The following is a 27823-nucleotide window of genomic DNA, read 5'->3' as shown; positions in this document are numbered from 1 at the left end:
GCAAACCGCTTGCCTCTGGGAGGAGCCCAAAGTTGTCCCCACCCTCTCTTTGGAAAAGTCACCAATTGTGGAGGTCCATCAAGGGCCTGGCCAATGGCAGTGAGAGTGACCAGTGGGGCAGGGGGGGTGGTGGGCATCGTATTTAAAGCTGTGGGGCTGAGCGTGGCAAAGTTTCTTTTGTCAAAAAAGTTTCATGTGAGTTGGAGTCTGCACTTTTGGAATATTCTGGGTGTGTGTGAGAGAGAGAGAGAGAGAGAGGAGGAGGACACATCCCAGAACTACAACTGAGAGGGGCATTTGGATCAGGCGAATATTGTTTGCTCTGTTCTCTTTTTATTAAAGCCTTCAGCATCAACAACAACAACAAAAAACCTCGGTGAACTTTTAATCCAGCAAGAAATTGTGTCTCATAACTTTCGGTGGGGGGGGGGGGGGGGGGGTTGTTTTTTGGAGGGGAGAGAAAGTTTGTGAAATCGCTGCATTCTACCTGAAACTGACAAATCTCAGCTTGCAGAACAAGTTTGACAAGTTGCAAAACTTTTTTCCTGTGTGTGTGTGGGGGGAGGGAGGGAGGGGGGGGGGGGGGGGGGGGGACTTGTAAATCTGCTGCCTTGTGAAGGAAGCCCATTCATTTGGTTTAATTTTTTTAGCCAGAATATCACTGGGGATTTTTTTTGTTGTTTTGTTTTGGGAGGGAAAAGAAGAAGATTTCGAGCAGGAAGATGACGGACGATCGCAGTGTGTCAGAAGTGGCCAGCCCCGGAGGCTCTGAGAGCGACTCGGTGGTGTCCCCTGGATCTTCCTTTGCTGCCGATGGGGAGGAGAAGTCCCAGCTCCAGGCCAGCGCCGAGGAAGGGAGTGGGAAGCGGGAGAGCGACGAGGAGAAGTTCCCCCTGTGCATCAGAGAGGCTGTGAGCCAAGTGCTGGAGGGTTATGACTGGACCCTCGTGCCCATGCCAGTGAGGGTGAACGGCTCCTCCAAGAACAAACCCCATGTCAAAAGGCCAATGAACGCTTTTATGGTGTGGGCACAGGCGGCGAGGAGGAAGCTGGCAGACCAGTACCCCCATCTACACAACGCAGAGCTCAGCAAAACTCTGGGCAAACTCTGGAGGTGAGTCCTTGGACGTCAAGTCGGATAATAATTGTCCCCTATCCCCAAAACCTTCCCTTCCCTCATCCTCCAGGCAGCCTGGTTAATAAGGTCTGCACTTAAACTCATAGAATCATAGAATTTACAGTGCAGGAGGAGGCCATTCGGCCCATCGAGTCTGCACCGGCCCTTGGAAAGAGCACCCTACTCAAGCCCACCCCTCCATCCTATCCCGGTAACCCCACCTGACCTTTTTTTTTTGGACACTGAAGGGGCAATTTATCCACGGCCAATCCACCTAACCTGCACATCTTTCGGGACTTGTGGGAGGAAACCGGAGCACCCGGAGGAAACCCACGCAGACACGGGGAGAACGTGCAGACTCCACACACACAGTGACCCAAGCCGGCAATCGAACCTGGGACCCTGGTGCTGTGAAGCCACTGTGCTAACCACTGTGCTACCGCGCTGCCCTAACTGATGAGATTCCCTCCCTCCACCCGCTCCGCGAATTGGGTTTTAAACCTGGGTTTTTTAAAGTGTCAGTTTTCACCCTGTTTGGACATGCAGGAGCTGTGCGAATCCCGTTTGGAGACTGTGACGGTGCAGTCAAACCCTGAGCGAGATAGTTGGTCAATTTGCCTTGATCCAGATCTCCCTTCACCGGTTACACTTTCTGTTCATCCCACACACACACACCTGGAGACCCCAGAAAAGTTTCCAGAATTTTCCGTTTGTTTATGTCGGGAGTTTGGCTCTCGTTGCTTTATTTTTGTTGTTGCAGGTTTCAACTAGTTTGTCATTAACTTAATTACGATTCAGGGAAAGAAGTCCGAGTCTGTGACAGAATCCAGAGTTAATTTGAATCACTTTGTTTTATGGGCAGGAAATGCCTCCCATTGTTGGTGGAAAGTCTTTTTCAACCATTCAACGTGCTCTTTTTCAAATATCTTTCTTGCCATCCCTGATTGGAAGGAAGTTAATGAAATGGGGCTGAAAATTGGGGGAGAGATCCCAGAAAGATGACTGGATTAGGAGAGATTGGGATTGTGATCAATCTCCAAACCAGTCTGACTTGGTGAGGAGAAAATTCAGTTCACATCATCAATCTTATCTTGACGTGTATTTCAGGAGATGGAAAGATGGACAGAGTGAGGGAGATGGTTAAGGACCCGGAGAATTGGGCTGAGCGGAAAGCGAGAGAAAGCGATGGAGAGAATGTGTGGGGAGGAAGGAAGATTTGGGCGAGGAAGAATTTGGGCAGTTGGAAAAGAGAGTGAGATGGGCACAGCGAGTGTGAGGGTGGGGGGGGCATGGTAGCACAGTGGTTAGCATTGCTGCCTCACGACGTCAGGGACCCAGGTTCAGTTCCTATCCCTGGTGACTGTCTGTGCGGAGTCTGCACGTTCTCCCCTTGTCCATGGGTTTCCTCCGGGTGCTCCGGTTTCCTCCCACAGTCCAAAGACGTGCTGTTAGGTCATTTGGACATTCTGAATTCGCCCTCCGTGTACCCGAACAGGCGCCGGAATGTGGCGATTAGGGGCTTTTCATGGTAGCTTCATTGCAGTGTTAATGTAAGCCTACTTGTGACAATAAAGATTATTATTAAAAAAAGATGTGCGGTTTAGGTGGATTGGCCGCGCTAAATTGCCTCTTAGTGTCCAAAAGGTCAGGTGGGGTTACGGAGATTTGAGCTTGCAAAGGGTGCTCTTTCCAAGGGCCGGTGCAGACTCGATGGGCCGAATGGCCTCCTTCTGCACTGTCAATTCAATGATCTATGAGTGAGGGGGAAATGGACAGAGAAATAGGTGGGAGAGAGGGAGGCAGACTGAAACTTGGCCACAGAGTGAGAAGATTGAAAGAGAGATGGCTAGACCGAGTGAAGAGGCAATAAAATCCAGACAGATGGGCAAATAGTTGGATAGAGAGGATGGGCAGATAAATAGATAGATGGACAGAATGTGCGAGAGAGAGTGCACAGATAAAGACGCCGGATAAAGAGAAAAGGTGAAGAAGAAAAGCCAAATCGATAATCACAGAACAAAGTCCCGAGGAAGAGAGAGAGGGGGGGAAGAGAGGAACCCGCACACAGTTGAACACAACTGACAGTGGAAGAGAGACTCGCTCGTTCTATACAAATAACACTGGAGCTCACAGTGGGATTGATGGTGTGAACACCAAGTCATGAAGTGAGCATTATTCAGTGTAGCGGAAGGTGTGGGGTAGGGGCGATACTGAGGGTGGGGGGACAGGAGTAACATTGTCCAGACAATAACAGGGTGTGGTTTGGTGGGTTTTTGACGTTGGGTTGGTGGAAGTGACTGCGAACACAGGGTGTCCCTCAGCACGAGGGAGGAGGCTGATGTAGGAGGTATTGGGGGAGGCTGAATGTCACATCAGTGTGGAGGGGTGGTCCTCATCTTCCACCCGGGTGGAGCTAAGGGGCCTGAGCTGCTGGAAGAAGCTGGAAGGAGAGTCCATTTTTATAAACCCCCGTAGGGGGAGTTTCTGACAATTGTCATGTGGTGTATTCTCCATACTGCTGGGAAGGAATCAAGTTATTATTGGCGCAATCGTACAACAGTCTATACCCTCACTTTGCCCCTTACACAATCTTCAGGGTGTCAGCAGTGGCTCAGTCTGTAACACTCTCACCACTGCGATTGGAGGTTCGAATCTCACCCCAGCGACTAGGGCTCAAACAGCCAGACTTATCTTTAGTGCTGTACTGAGGACTGCTGCATTGTCTGAGCTGCCAATGTTTTGGGGGGGGCGTTAAACCAAAACCCTATTTGCCCCCTCAGGTGGACATAAATGGTTCCCATGGCCATGATAATAATAATCGCTTATTGTCACACGTAGGCTTCAAATGAAGTTACTGTGAAAAGCCCCTAGTCGCCACATTCCGGCGCCTGTTCGGGGAGGCCGGTACGGGAATTGAACCTGTGCTGCTGCTCTTGTTTTGCATTACAAGCCAGCTGTTTAGCCCACTGTGCTAAACCAGATACAAAGAAGAGCAGAGTTCCTCCCCGTGGTCCTGGCCAATATTTAATCTTCAACTAACACCTGGAACATTTCCCTGATTGCAGGTTCTGGGGAGGTGCTGTGTGCAAATATCTTTCTTCCATTTTAAAAACACTTTGCTGCCTGGGAGGTGTTATGGGGTTATTCCAAAGCTGCAATAGTGCAACTGTAACACAATTCAAAAGATTAGCATGTCAGAAAGCAGCAATGGTAATTCTGTAGAAGTTGAGCGTGTATCAGCCCTGCAGTCGAGATCTGAGATTCTCTTCTCATACTGATGAACCGGCCCTCTATCTCCACCACTTTCACCCAGTTGCATCTTCCAGCACTGTCCTGTCCATCCTCCCACATCCCGCCCCCTGTAAGCTTCAGCTATGCCCCGTCTCCTTACCCCACCCCCCTTGCTTTCATCGACCTGCACTGGCTGCCTATCAGGGAACATTCCCGTCCTTGTTTTCGAATCCTTCCATGACCTCCCCCTCCTCCCTATCACTGTCATCTCCCACAACCCTCCCAGATCTCTGCGCTCCTCCAATTCCAACCTCTTAAGCATTGCTCATTTCCCCAGCACTGCCATTGGCAGTCACGCCTTCAAGCGCCTGAGCCAAGAGCTCTGGAATTCTGTCTGGAAACCGAATCCTCACTCTGCCCTCTTTTACAGTTCCTCTTTGGGTCACTTGCCCTCGTATCTCATGTCAAACTTTGTTTGATTTTTTTTTAAATTTTAATTTCGAGTACCCAATTCTTTTTTTTTCCAATTAAGGGGCAATTTAGAGTGGTCAATCCACCTACCCTGCACATCTTTGGGTTGTGGGGGCGAAACCCACGCAGACACGGGGAGAATGTGCAAACTCCACACGGACAGTGACCCAGAGCCGGGATCGAACCTGGGACCTCGGTGCCGTGAGGCAGCAGTGCTAACCACTGCACCGCCCTCAAACTTTGTTTGGAGATCACTCCCCAGAAGCTCATTGGGATGTTTAACCACATTCAAGGTGCAATATAAATGTATGATGTTACTTTACAGGGTTTCCACCCTCGCCCTCCGTGTGGCGCACGACCACCAACAAACCCCCCCCCCCCCCCCCCTCCCCGCCGCGCGTTACCCATTCTCGCCAAATCGCTGGTGACACACTTGGTATAGTTGGGGGAAAAAGAGGTGGAGCCAGAGGGAAAGAGGGACAGGGGTCTTTGTCTGATAGAGCGACCTATTGTGAAGGAAATGACCAGGGTGCCTGCTGATGATGGGGCTCCGAGCAGGGTGCCCGCTCTGGGGGCGGGGAGGGGGGCTCCGGGCAGGGTGCCCGCTCTGGGAGGGGAGGGGGGGGCTCCGGGCAGGGTGCCCGCTCTGGGGGCGGGGAGGGGGGCTCCGGGCAGGGTGCCCGCTCTGGGAGGGGAGGGGGGGGGGCTCCGGGCAGGGTGCCCGCTCTGGGGGCGGGGTGGGGGGCTCCGAGCAGGGTGCCCGCTCTGGGAGGGGAGGGGGGCTCCGAGCAGGGTGCCCGCTCTGGGGGCGGGGAGGGGGGCTCCGGGCAGGGTGCCCGCTCTGGGGGCGGGGAGGGGGGCTCCGGGCAGGGTGCCCGCTCTGGGAGGGGAGGGGGGGGCTCCGGGCAGGGTGCCCGCTCTGGGGGGGGGGAGGGGGGCTCCGGGCAGGGTGCCCGCTCTGGGAGGGGAGGGGGGGGGGCTCCGGGCAGGGTGCCCGCTCTGGGGGCGGGGTGGGGGCGGGGTGGGGGGCTCCGAGCAGGGTGCCCGCTCTGGGAGGGGAGGGGGGCTCCGAGCAGGGTGCCCGCTCTGGGAGGGGAGGGGGGCTCCGAGCAGGGTGCCCGCTCTGGGAGGGGAGGGGGGGCTCCGACCAGGGTGCCCACTCTGGGAGGGGAGGGGGGCTCCGAGCAGGGTGCCCGCTCTGGGAGGGGAGGGGGCTCCGGGCACGGTGCCCGCTCTGGGAGGGGAGGGGGGCTCCGGGCAGGGTGCTCGCTCTGGGAGGGGGGCTCTGGGCAGGGTGCCCGCTCTGGGAGGGGAGGGGGGCTCCGGGTAGGGTGCCCGCTCTGGGAGGGGAGGGGGGGCTCCGGGCAGGGTGCCCGCTCTGGGAGGGGAGGGGGGCTCCGAGCAGGATGCCCCGCTCTGGGAGGGGAGGGGGGCTCCAGGCAGGGTGCCCCGCTCTGAGAGGGCAGGGGGGCTCCGGGCACGGTGCTCACTCTGGGAGGGGAGGGGGGATGGGCTCCGGGCAGGATGCCTCGCTCTGGGAGGGGAGGGGGGCTCCGGGCATGGTGCCTCGCTCTGGGAGGGGAGGGGGGTTCCGGGCAGGGTGCCCGCTCTGGGAGGGGAGGGGGGCTCCGGGCAGGGTGTCCGCTCTGGGAGGGGAGTGCCCACTCAGCTTCCTGGCTCAAGGTGCAAAAATGTGCAGGATTGGTCGGGTGGAATTGGAATTTTTCACCAGCAAAAATTAAACTGACTTTGCAAAAATAAACTCTGGGTTATTTATATTGAGGCGAGTAACTGGCAGCCAGTAGTGAGCAGGAGACAGAAATCCGAGCTTTGCTCTGTGCTGACGCTGCCTAAAACCTGTCGCGCTAGCTGATGTGGTTCCGTGGCCCTGGAGTTGGAATTGTGGCTTTGTAGCTCCTTGCCACGCGGGTGCCATGTGTGAGACGTGTGTACGATGAGATGGGTGCAGTGTGGAAGAAAGTTTGGGGAGGGGGAGAGGCAAAAGAGGTTTTCCAGTCGCCTCAATCCGGCGCTAAACATTCATTCCCAACCTCTTCCCTTTGGGAATGACATTTGGAATTGGGGATGAGGTTTGAAGTGACTGATGGTGAAGGGATGGTGTGTCTCGCAGTTGCAGGATTTGGCACAGTCCGACACGTTGGTGCATTCCAAACCTGTAGCCAACTTTGGCAAAGATTCTTTTTTCGTCTAGAGGCAGTGGGATTCTTTCCAGCAATTCTACAGGGCAGCACGGTAGCATGGTGGTTAGCATCAATGCTTCACAGCTCCAGGGTCCCAGGTTCGGTTCCCGGCTGGGTCACTGTCTGTGTGGAGTCCGCACGTTCTCCCCGTGTGTGCGTGGGTTTCCTCCGGGTGCTCCGGTTTCCTCCCACAGTCCAAAGATGTGCGGGTTAGGTGGATTGGCCATGATAAATTGCCCGTAGTGTCCTAATAGTAAGGTTAAGGGGGGGAGTTGTTGGGTCACAGGTATAGGGTGTATACGTGGGTTTGAGTAGGGTGATCATTGCTCGGCACAACATCGAGGGCCGAAGGGCCTGTTCTGTGCTGTACTGTTCTAAAAAATATCGTCCGACATTCCCTCACAGCCGTAAGTGAATCGGAGGAGGAGGCTTCCGTTGCCTCCAGACTCGATCACTCCATTGCAATTCTGGTCAGTCTCCTACCTCCAACCCTCCATCAACTCATTCATGCTTTTCATTCCTCACCCCTCCCTATCTCTGAAATTCCTTCAGCCAGAATCTGAGTGCGACACGGCCGGTAATGAGTGCCCCCCCAGGCTTCCCGGCAGCTGTCACGCCTCATGAGATCTAAATCACGGTGGGCGGGATCCAGTCTCACAAAGCGAAGTGGGTTTAAGAACCTAGCTAACTGCGCTGACACCGGCTCTAACCGGCTCCCGGCGTCTACCAGCCTCCCCAGGGAGACCCCAGGCGGGCACTGATTAGTACTCGTCCGTGGTGCACCTGGAGGGGTCACCCAGGCCATTGGAGGCCCCTGGGTGGCCAGGGACAGAGTAGGCCGGGTGACATCCTGGCTCTCCAACTGTGCAGCCTGGCACTGCCAATGTTCCTGGGTGGCATTGCCAGGGTGCTGGGGTGGCACTACCATGGTGGCACTACCAAGGGTCAGGGCCGGGGGGGGCAGGGGAGGGCCTGCCCATGAAAGGGTGAGAGGGGTAGGAAGGGTGGGGCAATGAAAGGCGTCCGGAAGGCCGGGACTGTTGAAGGGGGTGGGGAGGCCTGAAAAGTGGGGGCCTCAGCAACCCCTTAGCGGGGTGTCGTCACTTCGGGGACGGGGGGGGGACGGGAAGGGGGTAGTACCCGTGTATGTGGGGGTGATATTGCCCATGGGTGGGGATTGTGGGAGACCTTCGAGATCAGGGCACCCTTTCAAAATGGTGGCCTGATCTCGGTGGGCCTGGCCTAGCCAACGGCTTCAGCTCCCCAGTCATGGAAAATATTTGAAACGTGGGCGAGCCCGAAACTCCCAAGGCCCGGAACAGTGACCGTGTGGTTAGATAGCGGTGGGGAACTCACTAACAGCTGGCGGGAAATTGCCAGCAAAACCCACCTGAAATGACACTTGGAAACTTTTCCATTCGATCACGCCTTCAATCTCTCTTCCGTTAAGACACTTTTGATCATCTGGCCTGTAATCTCCTGTTGTGACTCCCTGCTCAGTATTGTCAGATTGAAGGACTTACTGGGCAAAAGGCCCTCTTGTTGATTGTTGTTGAGGTGGCGCCAATTCACCCGAGCGAGTCTCCGAGATGTTTGGTTGCCGTCACTGGCAATGGCGCCACCATGTCTCAGCCCTGTGATACTTGCTGGCCCATGTGTCCCCACCCCTCACTGACGTGAAAGCCGGCTTGGTATTGGAATCGGTGGATGCATTCGCCAGCCCAGTTCCACATTGGGCCGGGCTGGAAACTGGGAGACAGGCAGTGGGTGCTCCATTAGCTCCGTTAACCCATGGCACAGGAGACCAGCTTGCATAGCGACTCACACTCCCAGCTGACGCTGTGTCTTAACGGTGCTGTGTTTTTGGACGTTGGTCGACTGTTAGTCTGCAATTTATTATTTTTTACTCCCAGGACCTGGGTACCAACAGCAAGACAAGTACTTGTTGTCCATCCCTCAGTTGCCCCTTGAGAAGGGGAGCCTGAGCTGCCTTCTTGAACCATAACAGTCCATGTAGGGAAGGTGTTTTCTCACTGTGAGTGGTCTGCTTGATTTTATCCTCTACTGTCTCCATCAAACCACACCAGGACAGGTACAGCACGGGGTTAGATACAGAGTAAAGCTCCCTCCACACTGTCCCCATCACACACTCCCAGGACAGGTACAGCACGGGGTTAGATACAGAGTAAAGCTCCCTCCAACCTGTCCCCATCAAACACTCTCAGGACAGGTACAGCACAGGGTTAGATACAGAGTAAAGCTCCCTCTACACTGTCCCCAACACTCCTAGGACAGGTACAGCACGGGGTTAGATACAGAGTGAAGCTCTCTCTACACTGTCCCCATCAAACACTCCCAGGACAGGTACAGCACAGGGTTAGATACAGAGTAAAGCTCCCTCTACACTGTCCCCAACACTCCCAGGACAGGTACAGCACGGGGTTAGATACAGAGTAAAGCTCCCTCTACACTGTCCCCATCAAACACTCCCACGACAGGTACAGCACGGGGTTAGATACAAAGTAAAGCTCCCTCTACACTGTCCCCATCAAACACTCCCAGGACAGGTACAGCACGGGATTAGATACAGAGTAAAGCTCCATCTACACTGTCCCCATCAAACACTCCCAGGGCAGGTACAGCACGGGGTTAGATACAGAGTAAAGCTCCCTCTACACTGTCCCCATCAAACACTCCCAGGACAGGTACAGCACGGGGTAAGATACAGAGTAAAGCTCCCTCTGCACTGTCCCCATCAAACACTCCCAGGACAGGTACAGCACGGGGTTAGATACAGAGTAAAGCTCCCTCTGCACTGTCCCCATCAAACACTCCCGGGACAGGTACAGCACGGGGTTAGATACAGAGTAAAGCTCCCTCTACACTGTCCCCATCAAGCACTCCCAGGACAGGTACAGCACAGGGTTAGATACAAAGTAAAGCTCCCTCTACACTGTCCCCATCAAACACTACCAGGACAGGCACAGCACGGGGTTAGATACAGAGTAAAGCACCCTCTACACTGTCCTCATCAAACACTCCCAGGGCAGGTACAGCACGGGGTTAGATACAGAGTAAAACTCCCTCTACACTGTCCCCATCAAACACTCCCAGGACAGGTACAGCACGGGGTTAGATACAGAGTAAAGCTCCCTCTGCACTGTCCCCATCAAACACTCCCGGGACAGGTACAGCACGGGGTTAGATACAGAGTAAAGCTCCCTCTACACTGTCCCCATCAAACACTACCAGGACAGGCACAGCACGGGGTTAGATACAGAGTAAAGCTCCCTCTACACTGTTCCCATCAAACACTTCCAGGATTTACAGCACGGGGTTAGATACAGAGTAAAGCTCCCTCTACACTGTCCCCATCAAACACTCCCAGGACAGGTACAGCACGGGGTTAGATACAGAGTAAAGCTCCCTCTGCACTGTCCCCATCAAACACTCCCGGGACAGGTACAGCACGGGGTTAGATACAGAGTAAAGCTCCCTCTACACTGTCCCCATCAAACACTACCAGGACAGGCACAGCACGGGGTTAGATACAGAGTAAAGCTCCCTCTACACTGTTCCCATCAAACACTTCCAGGATTTACAGCACGGGGTTAGATACAGAGTAAAGCTCCCTCTGCACTGTCCCCATCAAACACTCCCGGGACAGGTACAGCACGGGGTTAGATACAGAGTAAAGCTCCCTCTACACTGTCCCCATCAAACACTCCCAGGACAGGTACAGCACGGGGTTAGATACAGAGTAAAGCTCCCTCTACACTGTCCCCATCAAACACTACCAGGACAGGCACAGCACGGGGTTAGATACAGAGTAAAGCTCCCTCTACACTGTTCCCATCAAACACTTCCAGGATTTACAGCACGGGGTTAGATACAGAGTAAAGCTCCCTCTACACTGTCCCATCAAACACTCCCAGGATTTACAGCACGGAATTATAGTAATAATCCGGCGCCTGTTCGGGTACACAGAGGGAGAATTCAGAATGTCCAATTCACCTAACAAGCACGTCTTTCAGGACTTGTGGGAGGAAACCGGAGCACCCGGTGGAAACCCAGAGTGAAGCTCCCTCGATCCTGTTGTCTGCCATAATAATTCCTTATTTGACTTGGTGTTTGCCAAAACTGTACCACCACTTTAGAGAACACTTGAAATTAAGTTAAGATTAGGTGGTGTGGGTCTGGAGTCACATGTAGGCCAGGCCTCATAAGGATGTCAGATTATCCTTCCCTGAAGTTCCAGCGTGACCCAGTTGACTCGCTGAAACAGTCCAACAGCGATGTGGCCCCTTTTACTGATTCTGAGGGGGGGGGGGGGTTTAGTTTATTTTTAAACTGTGTCTAAATTCACAACCTGCCTTGGTAGGACCAGAACTCATGTTCTCTGGATTACTGGATCTGTAGCATAACCACTACACAACTGTGCGGGAGTGTGAATGAGTTAGTCACCCCCCCCCCCCCCCCCGGCCCCCACCGCTCCCCTGATCGTCACTCCCACTCTGGTATTCAGCAGGCAGTGAGGGGTTAATGGTTGGTGTTTTGGTTATTGTCACAATTTTGGTTGTGTCGAAGACTTGATACTTTTGCTCAGATTAATTGACAGAGAAACGGAGTGGAGGGGTGCAGCAATGAGAGTTCCTGGCCGGCTCTGGCTGCAGTTCAGGGTCAGAGTTATGACATTCTTCCCCCACTCTCCCCAAGCCTCAACCCCCCCCCCCCCCCCACCCCCCCAACTTCTCCGCAGGGTACAGAATGCTCAGTCCACATCGAGGCCCACCCAACTGAACTTCGAGCCTCTGGGACCAGCTTCGAGAGGTTTAGTGGTCACACAGAGAGTGGGTGGGTGTGAATGAGGAGAGATTGGTGACAGAAAAGGCAGACGGGAGGTGGAACGAAGGGACTTTTCTTGCACTCTGCAGATTGGACAGTGAAAGCAGAACAATGTCAATCAGTTCAGGGCGGGAGGTTTGATTCTTTTACCCCCTTTGAACATGTTGATCCTCTAAATCTGCACCGCTCACATCACACCTAACGTCAACTTTTCAAGCTTATTTTAAAAACGCTTAGGCCCCGTTTTTCGAAAGGCGCCAGCTGCTGCCTTGGCTGATGTCAGGTGTTCGCACTGCAGGGACTCACCAAGTTTCCTTAGTCAGCACCTTCCAAACACATGGCAACTGTCATCTAGAAGGACAAGGGCAGCAGATACCTGGGAACCCCATCACCTGGAGGTTCCCCTCCGAGTCACTAACCACCCTGACTGGGAAATATATCGGCCGTTCCTTCACTGTCGCTGGGGCAACATCAAGGAACTCCCTCTCTAACAGCACCGTGGGTGTACCTACACTTCGAGGACTACAGCGGTTGAAGAAGGCAGCTCACCCCTACCTCCTCGAGGGCAACTAGAGATGGGCAATAAATGCTGGCCTAACCAGTGACACCCACATCCCGAAAATGTATTTTTTTAAAAGATAAAGTAAATCTCAGTCTATACTGTCCCCATCAAACACTCCCAGGACAGGTACAGCACGGGGTAGGATACAGAGTAAAGCTCCCTCTACACTGTCCCCATCAAACACTCCCAGGACAGGTACAGCACGGGGTTAGATACAGAGTAAAGTTCCCTCTACACTGTCCCCATCAAACACTCCCAGGACAGGTACAGCACGGGGTTAGATACAGAGTAAAGCTCCCTCTACACTGTCCCCATCAAACACTCCCGGGACAGGTACAGCACAGGGTTAGATACAGAGTAAAGCTCCCTCTACACTGTCCCCATCAAACACTCCCAGGACAGGTACAGCACGGGGTTAGATAGAGAGTAAAGCTCCCTCTACACTGTCCCCATCAAACACTCCCAGGATAGGTACAGCACGGGGTTAGATACAGAGTAAATCCGTCTCTGCACTGTTGTCTGTCCCAATATCTCCTTATTTGTGTTAAATCTGTTTTACTCTGTTGGACCTGCTGCAACAATGGAAATTGCAGATTCTTGTCTCCCTGGACAGAGAACATGCCGGAATCTTTGTGGGCTTTGTCCAGTTCACCCCCAGACGCCACCTCCCACAACCCTAATATAACCCTAAACATCTTCCAGTTCCTGGTCTTCAACACAAATATCAGGTTGATTCTCAGAGGGTCAGTACTGAGGGAGTGCTGCACTGTCAGAGAGTCAGTACTGAGGGAGTGCCGCACTGTCAGAGGGTCAGTACTGAGGGAGTGCCGCACTGTCAGAGGGTCAGTACTGAGGGAGTGCCGCACTGTCAGAGGGTCAGTACTGAGGGAGAGCTGCACTGTCAGAGGGTCAGTACTGAGGGAGCGCCGCACTGTCAGAGGGTCAGTACTGAGGGAGAGCTGCACTGTCAGAGGGTCAGTACTGAGGGAGCGCCGCACTGTCAAAGGGTCAGTACTGAGGGAGAGCTGCACTGTCAGAGGGTCAGTACTGAGGGAGCGCCGCACTGTCAAAGGGTCAGTACTGAGGGAGAGCTGCACTGTCAGAGGGTCAGTACTGAGGGAGAGCTGCACTGTCAGAGGGTCAGTACTGAGGGAGCGCCGCACTGTCAAAGGGTCAGTACTGAGGGAGAGCTGCACTGTCAGAGGGTCAGTACTGAGGGAGAGCTGCACTGTCAGAGGGTCAGTACTGAGGGAGTGCCGCACTGTCAGAGGGTCAGTACTGAGGGGAGTGCTGCACTGTCAGAGGGTCAGTACTGAGGGAGTGCTGCACTGTCAGAGAGTCAGTACTGAGGGAGTGCTGCACTGTCGGTCAGTACTGAGGGAGTGCTGCACTGTCAGAGGGTCAGTGCTGAGGGAGTGCCGCACTGTCAGAGGGTCAGTACTGAGGGAGTGCCGCACTGTCAGAGGGTCAGTACTGAGGGAGTGCCGCACTGTAAGAGGGTCAGTACTGAGGGAGTGCCGCACTGTCAGAGGGTCAGTACTGAGGGAGTGCCGCACTGTCAGAGTGTCAGTACTAAGGGGATGCTGCACTGTCAGAGGGTCAGTACTGAGGGAGTGCCGCACTGTCAGAGGGTCAGTACTGAGGGAGTGCTGCACTGTCAGAGCGTCAGTACTGAGGGAGTGCCGCACTGTTAGAGCGTCAGTACTGAGGGAGTGCCGCACTGTCAGAGGGTCAGTACTGAGGGAGTGCCGCACTGTCAGAGGGTCAGTACTGAGGGAGTGCCGCACTGTCAGAGGGTCAGTACTGAGGGAGTGCTGCACTGTCAGAGGGTCAGTACTGAGGGAGTGCCGCACTGTCAGAGGGTCAGTACTGAGGGAGTGCTGCACTGTCAGAGGGTCAGTACTGAGGGAGTGCCGCACTGTCAGAGGGTCAGTACTGAGGGAGAGCCGCACTGTCAGAGGGTCAGTACTGAGGGAGTGCTGCACTGTCAGAGGGTCAGTACTGAGGGAGCGCCGCACTGTCAGAGGGTCAGTACTGAGGGAGTGCAGCACTGACAGAGGGTCAGTACTGAGGGAGAGCTGCACTGTCAGAGGGTCAGTACTGAGTTTTTAAAAATTAATTTACGAGATATGGGCGTCGCTGGCTAGTCCAGCATTTTCTGTCCATCCCTAATTGTACTTTGAGAAGGTGATGGTGAGCTTCAGCCTTTTATTTTATTTTTTGAATAAACTTACAGTATCCAATTCATTTTGTCTCCAATTAAGGGGCAATTTAGCGTGGCCAATCCACCTACCCTGCACATCTTTGGGTTGTGGGGGCGAAACCCACGCAGACACAGGGAGAATGTGCTACCTCCACACGGACAGTGACCCGGGGCCGGGATCGAACTCCGGCCCTCGGTGCCATGAAGCAGCAGTGCTAACCACTGTGCCACCTTGCTGCCCTTGAGCTGCCTTCTTTAACCGCGGCAGTCCCTCAGATGTAGGTATACGCACAGTGCTGTTAGGGAGGGATTTCCGGGACTTGACCCAGCGACAGTAATGGAACGGCAAACAACTTCAATGTCTGGATGGTAAGATTCTGGAAGGGAAATCGGCAGGTGGTGTTGTTCACAGCTAACTGCTGCTCTTGTCCTTGTAGTTAGTGTTGGCCGAGAGTTTGGAAGATGCAGCCTAAGGAGCCTCGACAAGTTCCTGCTGTGCATCTTGTAGACGGTACACACGGCTGCTACTGTGCGTCGGTGGTGGAGGGAGTGAATGTTTGTGGATGGGGTGCCAGTCAAGCGGGGCTGCTTTGTCCTGGATGGTGTCGAGCTCCTTGAGTGTTGTTGGAGCTGCGCTCATCCAGGCAAGTGGAGAGTATTCCATTACACTCCTGACTTGTGCCTTGTAGATGGTGGACAGGCTTTGGGGGGTCAGAGGGTCGGAGGCGATGGAGTGCTGAGACACTAAACTGCCCTCTCACATGGATATAAAACATTTCCAAGGCTTCAATTCTGAAGAAGAGATGGGGGGATTCTGGAAAATATTCGTATGTCAATCAGCATCACTGTCGTTCTCACCTTGTTCTTTGTGGGATCTTTCTTTGTTTTTTCAATGGAATGGGAGTCAGCAGCCCACCTCTGCGTCACTCTGGCCGAATGTTGCAGCTCAGAGGGTGACTATCAGTCCATCGTGCCTCTGCCGGCTCTTTGAGGGAGTGGTACCCGTAGGTCCCTACCTCCCACCCGCTCCCCATCCCGCTCTTTCACAATGTCCTAGCTCGCTGAACAAGATACAAGCTGGTATTCCATTTCCAAGAGGTGCACACCGGACAGACTGAATGGCGCTTCTGCAATTCATCCGATTGTCTTTGAAATCCATAGAATCCCTACAGTGCTGAAGGAGGCCATTCGGCCCATTGAGTCTGCACTGACCCTCCGGAAGTGCACACTACCTAGGCACACGAACCCGCCCGATCCCAGGAACCCCAGGCATTGATCACGGCCAATCCACCCAACCTGCACATCTCAGGACTGTGGGGGAGAACAGGAGCACCTGGAGGAAACCCGCGCAGACACGGGGAGGGCATTCAGACTCTGCACAGACAGTGACCCCCCCCCCCCCACCAAGGCTGGAACCCGGGCCCCTGGCGCTGTGATACAGCAGTGCTAACCACTGTGCCACCGTACGTTCTATCCCAGGAGGCCTGGAGACCTCGCCATGGCGCAGGTTATCACTGCTCCACACAAACTTGGACCAGGAATGACGGCACTTGCGGAGGGGGGGGGGGGTTGCCAGCCCATCGGAGGCCCCCAGGGTGGTTGGGCTCTGGGCAAGGTGGCACTGCCGGGGTGTCTGGGTCTCGGGTTGCTCATGCCTGAGTTTAGGAGCTTTTTTTATCCTCTCATGAGTTGTGGACGTCGCTGGCTAGGCCAGCATTTACTCCCAATCGCCCTTGAGAAGGGGACGGTGAGTTGTCTTCTTGAACCCGCTGTTAGGGAGGGGGTTTCAGGATGTTGCCCCAGCAACAGTGAAGGAACAGCCGATATATTTCCAAGTCTGGGTGGTGAGTGACTTGGAGGGGAACCTCCAGGTGGTGGGGTTCCCAGGTATCTGCTGCTCTTGTCCTTCTAGATGGTAGAGGCCGTGGGTTTGGAAGATGCTGACTAAGGAGCCTTGGTGAGTTGCTGCAGTGCATCTTGTAGATGGTACACACGGCTGCCACTGTGCGTCGGTGGTGGAGGGAGTGAATGTTTGTGGATGGGGTGCCAATCAAGTGGGCTGCTTTGTCCTGGGTGGTGTTGAGCTTGATGTTGGAGCTGTGCTCATCCAGGCAAGTGGAGAGTATTCCATCACACTCCTGACTTGTGCCTTGTAGATGATGGACAGGCTTTGGGAGGGGAGGGGGGGGGGGGGGTGGCAGGAGGTGAAGTGCTCACCGTAGGATTCCTAACCTTTGACCTGCTCTTCTAGCCACAGTATTAATGTGACTAGTCCAGATTCTGATCAATGGTAACCCCCAGGATGTTGATAATGGGGGATTCAGCGATGGTACCGCCATTTAATGTCAAGGGGTTAGGGTTAGATCACCTTTTGTAGGCGATGCAGAAACTTCTAAATTTTAGCTCCACAACTTGAGATGGAGATGGGGGTTATTTCTAGTTCTTTTGTTTTAGTCAAGTTGGCATCAAAGAATAATATCCATATTTCGCCAACATATATCTGGGCAGTGCTGTGTGTTTCCTTGTGTATTTATACAGAAGGTCTCTGTCATTGACAGCAAAAGGTAGGGGGAAACTTGAGAAATTAGTTCACCATCGGAAGGAACTGGAAGCTGTTAGTATCGTAGAAATTTACACCATGGAAGGAGGGCATTTGGTCCTTCACCTCTGTGCTAGCTCTTCGAAAGAGGTATCATGCTTTGTCCTGCCTTCCCCAAACATTCCTCATCCTCGCGTACCAGATTCTGTCACCTTTTCCAGTCGAGCGTTTTGGATCCTGACAACGACCGGAGTGAAAACATTTTTCCTCTTTTCCTCTTCTATGTCGCTTCAATCTCTGGCCTCCAACTGTTGAGCCACTGGCCGGGGAATAGAGATTTCCTCTCTTTTCCCCCATCCAAACCTCTTCGTCTTGGAAGACCTTGATTGTGTCACCTCTTCATCTTCTCCAAGGGAGCAGTCCGAACTTTTCCAACTTGCCCTCGTCAATGAAGTCCCTCTTCCCTGGGAACAAGCTGGCAAATCTCCTCCCTAACTTATCTAATACCTCTGCACCTTTCTTGAAGTGTAGTTCGAGCGATTGTAAAGTCCCAACATGTTCTCTCATTTTTTTAGAAACATTTAGTAAAACTTTTAAAACAAAGAGCTTTTATTCCTGCAACACCATTCACCACCTCACAATATCCCAAAGGTTTTGATAACTAATAAGGTACTTTTGATTCCCTCTGTGCTCTCCTTCCCTGTTTCACCTCTAGCAGCCGAGGCGTTGGGCGCTTCCAACCAACTCTCCAGAACGTTATCGCAACCACTCGCCCTCTCCTTATGGAGCTTCAAACGCCGTCTCAAAAATATTCTCTCTTCCAGTCAGCACTGAATTCTTCCTTTGCTCCATCTCCATGTCTATCCTTCCTGCGTGAATACTGTCTGGTATTTACAAATATGAGCTTCATAGAGATAAAAATAATTGCTAATCTCGCTGCACCTCAAGTAATAAGTTTTATTAAAATTTTAAATGACAGTGAATAGCTATCTTCACTAGAGAGAGAGTGGACTGAGAGACACCAGTCAGTGTACAGATATTTCCCTGAGAGAGTGAGGGGACTGAGAGACACCAGTCAGTGCACAGATATCTCCCTGAGAGAGAGGGGACTGAGAGACACCAGTCAGTGTACAGATATCTCCCTGAGAGAGTGAGGGGACTGAGAGACACCAGTCAGTGTACAGATATTTCCCTGAGAGAGAGAGGGGACTGAGAGACACCAGTCAGTGTACAGATATCTCCCTGAGAGAGAGAGAGGGGACTGAGAGACACCAGTCAGTGTACAGATATCTCCCTGAGAGAGAGAGAGAGGACTGAGATACACCAGTCAGTGTACAGATATCTCCCTGAGAGAGAGGGGACTGAGAGACACCAGTCAGTGTACAGATATCCCTCTGAGAGAGAGAGGGGACTGAGAGACACCAGTCAGTGTACAGATATTTCCCTGAGAGAGAGAGGACTGCGAGACACCAGTCAGTGTACAGATATTTCCCTGAGAGAGAGAGGGGACTGAGAGACACCAGTCAGTGTACAGATATTTCCCTGAGAGAGAGGGGACTGAGAGACACCAGTCAGTGTACAGATATCTCCCTGAGAGAGAGGGGACTGAGAGACACCAGTCAGTGCACAGATATCTCCCTGAGAGAGAGAGGGGGACTGAGAGACACCAGTCGGTGTACAGATATCTCCCTGAGAGAGAGAGGACTGAGAGACACCAGTCAGTGTACAGATATCTCCCTGAGAGAGAGGGGACTGAGAGACACCAGTCAGTGTACAGATATCTCCCTGAGAGAGAGAGAGAGGACTGAGAGACACCAGTCAGTGTACAGATATCTCCCTGAGAGAGAGGGGACTGAGAGACACCAGTCAGTGCACAGATATCTCCCTGAGAGAGAGAGAGGACTGAGAGACACCAGTCAGTGTACAGATATCTCCCTGAGAGAGAGAGAGGACTGAGAGACACCAGTCAGTGTACAGATATCTCCCTGAGAGAGAGAGGGGACTGAGAGACACCAGTCAGTGTACAGATATCTCCCTGAGAGAGAGAGAGAGGACTGAGATACACCAGTCAGTGTACAGATATCTCCCTGAGAGAGAGGGGGGACTGAGAGACACCAGTCAGTGTATAGATATCTCTCTGAGAGAGAGAGGGGACTGAGAGACACCAGTCAGTGTACAGATATTTCCCTGAGAGAGAGAGGACTGCGAGACACCAGTCAGTGTACAGATATTTCCCTGAGAGAGAGGGGACTGAGAGACACCAGTCAGTGTACAGATATTTCCCTGAGAGAGAGGGGACTGAGAGACACCAGTCAGTGTACAGATATCTCCCTGAGAGAGAGGGGATTTAGAGACACCAGTCAGTGTACAGATATTTCCCTGAGGGAGAGGGGGGGATTGAGAGACACTAGTCAGTATACAGATATCTCCCTGAGAGAGAGAGGACTGAGAGACACCAGTCAGTGCACAGATATTTCCCTGAGAGAGAGGGGACTGAGAGACACCAGTCAGTGCACAGATATCTCCCTGAGAGAGAGAGAAAGAGAGAGGACTGAGATACACCAGTCAGTGTACAGATATCTCCCTGAGAGAGAGAGGGGGACTGAGAGATGCCAGTCAGTGTACAGACATCTCCCTGAGAGAGAGAGGGGACTGACAGATACCAGTCAGTGTACAGATATCTCCCTGAGAGAGAGGGGACTGAGAGACACCAGTCAGTGTACAGATATCTCCCTGAGAGAGAGGGGACTGAGAGACACCAGTCAGTGTACAGATATTTCCCTGAGAGAGAGAGGGGACTGAGAGACACCAGTCAGTGTACAGATATCTCCCTGAGAGAGAGAGAGGGGACTGAGAGACACCAGTCAGTGTACAGATATCTCCCTGAGAGAGAGAGAGAGGACTGAGATACACCAGTCAGTGTACAGATATCTCCCTGAGAGAGAGGGGACTGAGAGACACCAGTCAGTGTACAGATATCCCTCTGAGAGAGAGAGGGGACTGAGAGACACCAGTCAGTGTACAGATATTTCCCTGAGAGAGAGAGGACTGCGAGACACCAGTCAGTGTACAGATATTTCCCTGAGAGAGAGAGGGGACTGAGAGACACCAGTCAGTGTACAGATATCTCCCTGAGAGAGAGGGGACTGAGAGACACCAGTCAGTGTACAGATATCTCCCTGAGAGAGAGGGGACTGAGAGACACCAGTCAGTGCACAGATATCTCCCTGAGAGAGAGAGGGGGACTGAGAGACACCAGTCGGTGTACAGATATCTCCCTGAGAGAGAGAGGACTGAGAGACACCAGTCAGTGTACAGATATCTCCCTGAGAGAGAGGGGACTGAGAGACACCAGTCAGTGTACAGATATCTCCCTGAGAGAGAGAGAGAGGACTGAGAGACACCAGTCAGTGTACAGATATCTCCCTGAGAGAGAGGGGACTGAGAGACACCAGTCAGTGCACAGATATCTCCCTGAGAGAGAGAGAGGACTGAGAGACACCAGTCAGTGTACAGATATCTCCCTGAGAGAGAGAGAGGACTGAGAGACACCAGTCAGTGTACAGATATCTCCCTGAGAGAGAGAGGGGACTGAGAGACACCAGTCAGTGTACAGATATCTCCCTGAGAGAGAGAGAGAGGACTGAGATACACCAGTCAGTGTACAGATATCTCCCTGAGAGAGAGGGGGGACTGAGAGACACCAGTCAGTGTATAGATATCTCTCTGAGAGAGAGAGGGGACTGAGAGACACCAGTCAGTGTACAGATATTTCCCTGAGAGAGAGAGGACTGCGAGACACCAGTCAGTGTACAGATATTTCCCTGAGAGAGAGGGGACTGAGAGACACCAGTCAGTGTACAGATATTTCCCTGAGAGAGAGGGGACTGAGAGACACCAGTCAGTGTACAGATATCTCCCTGAGAGAGAGGGGATTTAGAGACACCAGTCAGTGTACAGATATTTCCCTGAGGGAGAGGGGGGATTGAGAGACACTAGTCAGTATACAGATATCTCCCTGAGAGAGAGAGGACTGAGAGACACCAGTCAGTGCACAGATATTTCCCTGAGAGAGAGGGGACTGAGAGACACCAGTCAGTGCACAGATATCTCCCTGAGAGAGAGAGAAAGAGAGAGGACTGAGATACACCAGTCAGTGTACAGATATCTCCCTGAGAGAGAGAGGGGGACTGAGAGATGCCAGTCAGTGTACAGACATCTCCCTGAGAGAGAGAGGGGACTGAGAGACACCAGTCAGTGTACAGATATCTCCCTGAGAGAGAGAGGACTGAGAGACACCAGTCAGTGTACAGATATTTCCCTGAGAGAGAGAGGGGACTGAGAGACACCAGTCAGTGTACAGATATTTCCCTGAGAGAGAGGGGACTGAGAGACACCAGTCAGTGCACAGATATCTCCCTGAGAGAGAGAGAGAGAGGACTGAGATACACCAGTCAGTGTACAGATATTTCCCTGAGAGAGAGAGGACTGCGAGACACCAGTCAGTGTACAGATATCTCCCTGAGAGAGAGAGAGGGGGACTGAGAGATGCCAGTCAGTGTACAGATATCTCCCTGAGAGAGAGAGGGGACTGAGAGACACCAGTCAGTGTACAGATATCTCCCTGAGAGAGAGAGGACTGAGAGACACCAGTCAGTGTACAGATATCTCCCTGAGAGAGAGAGGGGACTGAGAGACACCAGTCAGTGTACAGATATTTCCCTGAGAGAGAGAGAGGGGACTGAGAGACACCAGTCAGTGTACAGATATTTCCCTGAGAGTGAGGGGACTGCGAGACACCAGTCAGTGTACAGATATCTCCCTGAGAGAGAGAAGACTGAGAGACACCAGTCAGTGTACATATATCTCCCTGGGAGAGAGAGGGGACTGAGAGACACCAGTCAGTGTACAGATATCTCCCTGAGAGAGAGAGGGGACTGAGAGACACCAGTCAGTGTGCAGATATCTCCCTGAGAGAGAGAGAGAGGAGACTGAGAGACAGCAGTCAGTGTGCAGATATCTCCCTGAGAGAAAGAGAGGGGGACTGAGAGACACTAGTCAGTGTACAGATATCTCCCTGAGAGAGAGAGAGGACTGTGAGATGTCAGTCAGTGTACAGACATCTCCCTGAGAGAGAGAGGGGACTGAGAGACACCAGTCAGTGTACAGATATCTCCCTGAGAGAGAGGGGGGACAGAGAGACACCAGTCAGTGTACAGAAATCCCCCTGAGAGAGAGAGGGGACTGACAGATACCAGTCAGTGTACAGATATCTCCCTGAGAGAGAGGGGACTGAGAGACACCAGTCAGTGTACAGATATCTCCCTGAGAGAGAGGGGACTGAGAGACACCAGTCAGTGTACAGATATCTCCCTGAGAGAGAGAGAGGACTGTGAGATGTCAGTCAGTGTACAGACATCTCCCTGAGAGAGAGAGGGGACTGAGAGACACCAGTCAGTGTACAGATATCTCCCTGAGAGAGAGGACGGAGAGACACCAGTCAGTGTACAGATATCTCCCTGAGAGAGAGAGAGAGGGGACTGAGAGACACCAGTCAGTGTACAGATATCTCCCTGAGAGAGAGAGGGGACTGAGAGACACCAGTCAGTGTACAGATATCTCCCTGAGAGAGAGAGAGGGGACTGAGAGACACCAGTCGGTGTACACATATCTCCCTGAGAGAGAGGGGGCTGAGAGACACCAGTCAGTGTACAGAGATCTCCCTGAGAGAGAGAGGGGACTGAGAGACACCAGTCAGTGTACAGATATCTCCCTGAGAGAGAGAGGACGGAGAGACACCAGTCAGTGTACAGAGATCTCCCTGAGAGAGAGGGGACTGAGAGACACCAGTCAGTGTACAGATATCTCCCTGGGAGTGAGGGGACTGAGAGACGCCAGTCAGTGTACAGATATCTCCCTGAGAGAGAGAGGACGGAGAGACACCAGTCAGTGTACAGATATCTCCCTGGGAGTGAGGGGACTGAGAGACCAGTCAGTGTACAGAGATCTCCCTGAGAGAGAGAGGGGACTGAGAGACACCAGTCAGTGTACAGATATCTCCCTGGGAGTGAGGGGACTGAGAGACCAGTCAGTGTACAGAGATCTCCCTGAGAGAGAGAGGGGACTGAGAGACACCAGTCAGTGTACAGATATCTCCCTGGGAGTGAGGGGACTGAGAGACACCAGTCAGTGTACAGATATCTCCCTGGGAGTGAGGGGACTGAGAGACACCAGCCTGTGTACAGATATCTCCCTGAGGCTAAGTTGTATTAAAAGCTTTCATGTGGTTAGTTTAACTATGTATTGATTAATTCTGAGCTGTCTGTTCGGCTGGGGGGCATCTCAAAGTGCTTTGCAACCAATGAAGAACGCTTTGAACTGTAATCACTGTTGTATCGGAGGTAAAGGAGCAGCCAATTTGTTCACAGCAAGATCCCTCAGACAGCAATGAGATAAAGGTCACATAATCGGTCGTCCCAGGGGAAACGCCCACCCCTGCTCGTCCCTGAAATAATGTGGCCCAGCATGGTGTTGTGTGTGAAATGTACCTGATGGTCGTGCAGTTTTTCCTAATTGTTGTTGATCTAGAATGAGTGCTGTATCGCTGGGCTGCCTCCCTCCCGGCTGGTTGACAGGGAGGAGCTGAGGAACATTGGTAGAGTATCGTGGAATCATAGAATGATATAGTGCAGGAGGAGGCCATTCAGTCCATCGTGTCTGTGCTAACTGTTTGAACGAACTATCCCAATTTGTCACATTGCCCTACCTTCTCCCTATCACCTTGCAGGTTGTTCCAGTATTTATCCAATTTCCTATTGAAAGTTCCTGTTGAATCTGCTTCAGCAAATCAGCGTGATGGGCCAAATGGCTTCCGCCTCTCCTTATGTCATTCTCTGATTGCATAAACTCAAGCTGGGGAAGGGTTTCAAATGTGCTGACTCATTTCCTTGACTGCAGGTTGCTGAACGAGAACGATAAGCGGCCGTTTGTGGAGGAGGCGGAGAGGTTGCGATCACAGCACAAGAAGGACCACCCCGACTACAAGTACCAGCCCCGGCGACGGAAGAACATGAAACCCGGCCAAGCTGATGCCGAGGCCCACCCGGACGATGGCCACCTCGCCGCTGTGCAGCCCCACTACAAGGCTGTGCCTCAGGACCGTGGGCGTGGAGTGGGGAGTTCCCCACTCTCGGAGGGACATGGCGAGCACACAGGTGACCAATCTCCCCTTTCAACCCTTCCTTGAATTCTGGACGCACTCCAGTGTCCCCCCCCCCCCCCCCCCCCCCAGTTGATCCAATATTCACCATTTAGAACCCTGCCTCATCCGACACTGTCAGCAACACGGGGTGTTGGGAGGAGTGTAGGTGACGTCGCTTTTCCCGCTACTGACGTAATGCTCCGCCAGGCAGTCTGTGGCAGGCAAGAGTGAACATCTTGCCAACTGAGCAGACTGCCCACCTGCCCGCCCGTCGCCCTGCAACCCCTCCAGCAGACTGGCCAACCCTTGTCACGAAGGCCAATCCTCAAACCCTCAACCCAATTGGGGCTCGAGTAACGGTGGGATTGAGGGAGTCACAAGTTCCCTTACGCTTCGCCGGGTGTTGGAATGTCAGGAAGGGGCCCCCATCCCCATGACAACAACAACTGGCATTATCCACAGGGAAGGTCCCGAAATGCATCCTCGAAAAATGAGCTGCTTCACCTCGGGGAGGGTCGGTGGAGTTTTCAGGAACTTGCCAACATTGATTTTGTGATAGAAGAATGATAGAGCTGATTTGACCATGGGACCTGAGTTGACCTCTCATTAATCTGTTTCTTTTACTTGTAGAATTGAAGGCAACCCAATAAGAGATCTTCAAACGTTTCTGAAATTCCCCCTCCAATATGGTGAATCCCGTAGCTAATAATTATGTGCCACCCCCTTCACTGCCTTTGCCGTTACAGTTTCAGCAAGCACTGTATTGAAATAGTTACCTAAATTTTCAGAAGTTAAATACCCTCCTTTAACTTTCCAAGTACAGCACCGGCTTCTCTTTGAGTCTCCCGCATCGATATATTCTAATCTTTGGGATCCCAGACAATCCACATTGCGCCTCTCCTGTGGATCGCAATATGAATGTGGCGTCGATCACACCTGCAGGCCGTGGGCTAGATCTTCTGTCTGTTCACACCGCTGCGATCTTCCCGGGCCGCCAACGGTGCAAGGTGGGAAATGCCACTGACAGCGGAGGGCCCAATTCCCGGCCAGCATCCCACGGCAAGCCGCCTCCCACCGTGGGCAAGGCCAGAGAATCTGACCCGGTATATCCAGCTGGGGGAGCGAGCCAGGGTGACACACAGACCCCCTCCTTTCCCCTTCACTCTTCCATGGGATGTTAGTGTGGCGGGCACGGCCAGCATTTGTTGCCCGTCCCTAATTGCCCTCGAACGTGAGCGGCTTGCTGGTCCATTTCGGAGGGCATTGTAAAGTCAACCGCGTCGCTGTGTGGGCCTGGAGTCACCTGTGGGCCAGGCCGCGAATGATAAGCGGCTGTTTGTGGAGGAGGTGGAGAGGTTACACTCGCATTTCCTCCCCCCAAACGGCATTAGTGAACCAGATTGATTTACACGATAATTGACGACAGTCCTCATGGTCACTATTACTGAGACTAGCTTTATAATTCCAGATTTATTTATGGAATTTAAATTCCACCAGGATTTGAACCCAGGTACCAGATTATTAGCCTGGACCTCTGGATTATTGATCCAGTGACATTAGAACTGTGCCACCATATACCCCAGACTGTTACATTCAGTTCATGCAGATATCAAACTATTTCTTCTTTGTGCCTCTAGATCGCTGATCCTTCACTCCAATCAAAATTGAATCATGTCTTTCTGACTTTCATTCCTATAAATTTTGAATTTGTAAAACTATTAATGCTTTATTGTGTGAAGTGCCTTGGAAACAGTAGTTTTCTGTTGAAGGTGCCATATAAATGCACCTTGTTGCTCAACTGGATTTGCCACGTACTTGCCCACTTTGGGTACACCCTTCTGTAGTTCCTGCCCCCTCGGCTGCTGATTTCGTACCGTTGATGAACTTTGTGATGTTGTTCCCTCTGTGCTAGCGTCTGAAAGGTCGTTCTTGTCTTTTTCTTCCCCCTCCCCCCACCCCACGTGCAGGCCAGAACCACGGCCCTCCGACTCCCCCCACCACTCCCAAGACAGAGATACAGCCTGGAAAAGCAGAGGGCAAACGGGAGGGGCGCCCGCTAGTGGAAGGAGGGAAGCCGCACATCGATTTTGGCAACATGGACATTGGTGATCTCAGCCACGATGTCATGTCCAACATGGAGAGCTTCGATGTCCATGAGTTTGATCAGTACCTGCCCCCGAACGGGCACCCTGGCCACGGGCAAACCTTAGGAGGTGGGGCATACGTCGGAAGTTACGGGCTGGGGGGCACGTTGGCCGGTTCAGGCGGACATTCTGCCTGGATCGCCAAGCAGCATGGTGGGAGCTCGTCGTCGGCGGCCTCAGCCGCTGCTCCTTCCGAATCCAAAACTCAGATCAAGACAGAACAAGCTCATCCAAGTCATTACGCTGACCAACAACACTCCTCTGCCCAGATCACCTACACCTCCCTCAGCCTTCCTCACTATGGATCAGCCTTCCCAAGCATCACCAGGTCCCAGTTCGAATATCCTGACCACCAGCCTTCGGGATCCTACTACAGCCCATCTGGCCAGGCCTCGGGACTCTACACTGCCTTCTCCTACATGGGAGCGTCTCAGCGGCCACTCTACACGTCCATCAGTGACCCTTCCTCTGTGCCGCAGTCCCGCAGCCCCACCCATTGGGAGCAACCAGTCTACACAACACTCACTCGACCATAGGACCCCCCCCCCCCCAAACCCCCTCACCCACCCCACCCCCCCTCATCAAAATGAGGACCAAATGGGACTTGATTGGTTTTCTTAAACCAAACAAAAATCACACAATCTACACGTAACGGCTCTAAAGATCGACCCTGTTAGCGAGCGCCTCAAATATTCCCCGTGTGTCTGGGTCAAGCTTGAAGTTTCCCGCCTGCAGATTGCGACAACGAGGGTCGAAGCACAACCCCGCGGCAGGATTATCCATGCGGTCGAGTGAAGATATTGCCGCCAGACAAGAAGCCCAGGCTGATCCCGCTGCCTCCCGCTTGCGCACGGAGCGTGGACGTGTCCCCGTCATCCCGGTGACGCTAAACAATAAACCAAGTTTCTGGAAAGAAAAACTCTCGGTAAATTTCTCGTCTTTACCGCGCTGCCATTGATGGCGCAGAGAACCAGAAGGTCAAGTTTCCCGATCCCCCCCCCCCCCCCCACACCCCCTCCTCGGTCTCCATCTCCCACCCCCAAGGCGAAGTGACTGGTGATATCAGCGTTGAAGACTTCAACCGACCCGTCCAATCATCACGTCCGCGTCGGCCTTCGACTAAGATGAGAGGCATTTGAAAGAAGAACTCTTCAGATACTCTGTTATTACAATAGGCGGGACTTCAGCCCTTGAATAGCCGACGTCCTGTAATTTTGTCAAATTGTTAAATCCGCTTCGCTTCAGTTGCGAGTAACATTTCTTTTATTTTTGTTTTAATCCGCTTAACTCTCGCAAGCTGTGGTTTGGT

General features: G+C 52.9%; 1 protein-coding gene across 1 annotated transcript; it reads left to right on the top strand.

Moving 5' to 3' along the window:
- Nucleotides 1-593: 593 nt before the first annotated feature.
- Nucleotides 594-27499, top strand: sox10 (SRY-box transcription factor 10). The gene is made up of 3 exons (XM_038783639.1): nucleotides 594-1114; nucleotides 24127-24383; nucleotides 26338-27499. Exons 1-3 carry the CDS (start codon nucleotides 723-725, stop codon nucleotides 27048-27050), a joined length of 1362 nt encoding a protein of 453 aa, XP_038639567.1. The 5' UTR covers nucleotides 594-722; the 3' UTR covers nucleotides 27051-27499.
- Nucleotides 27500-27823: the final 324 nt, after the last annotated feature.

Source organism: Scyliorhinus canicula, chromosome 23 (assembly GCF_902713615.1).
Source record: "Scyliorhinus canicula chromosome 23, sScyCan1.1, whole genome shotgun sequence".
Taxonomy (NCBI): Eukaryota; Metazoa; Chordata; class Chondrichthyes; order Carcharhiniformes; family Scyliorhinidae; genus Scyliorhinus; species Scyliorhinus canicula.
Note: the sequence above shows the minus strand (reverse complement) of the source record. Positions and strands in the feature narration are given on the sequence as shown.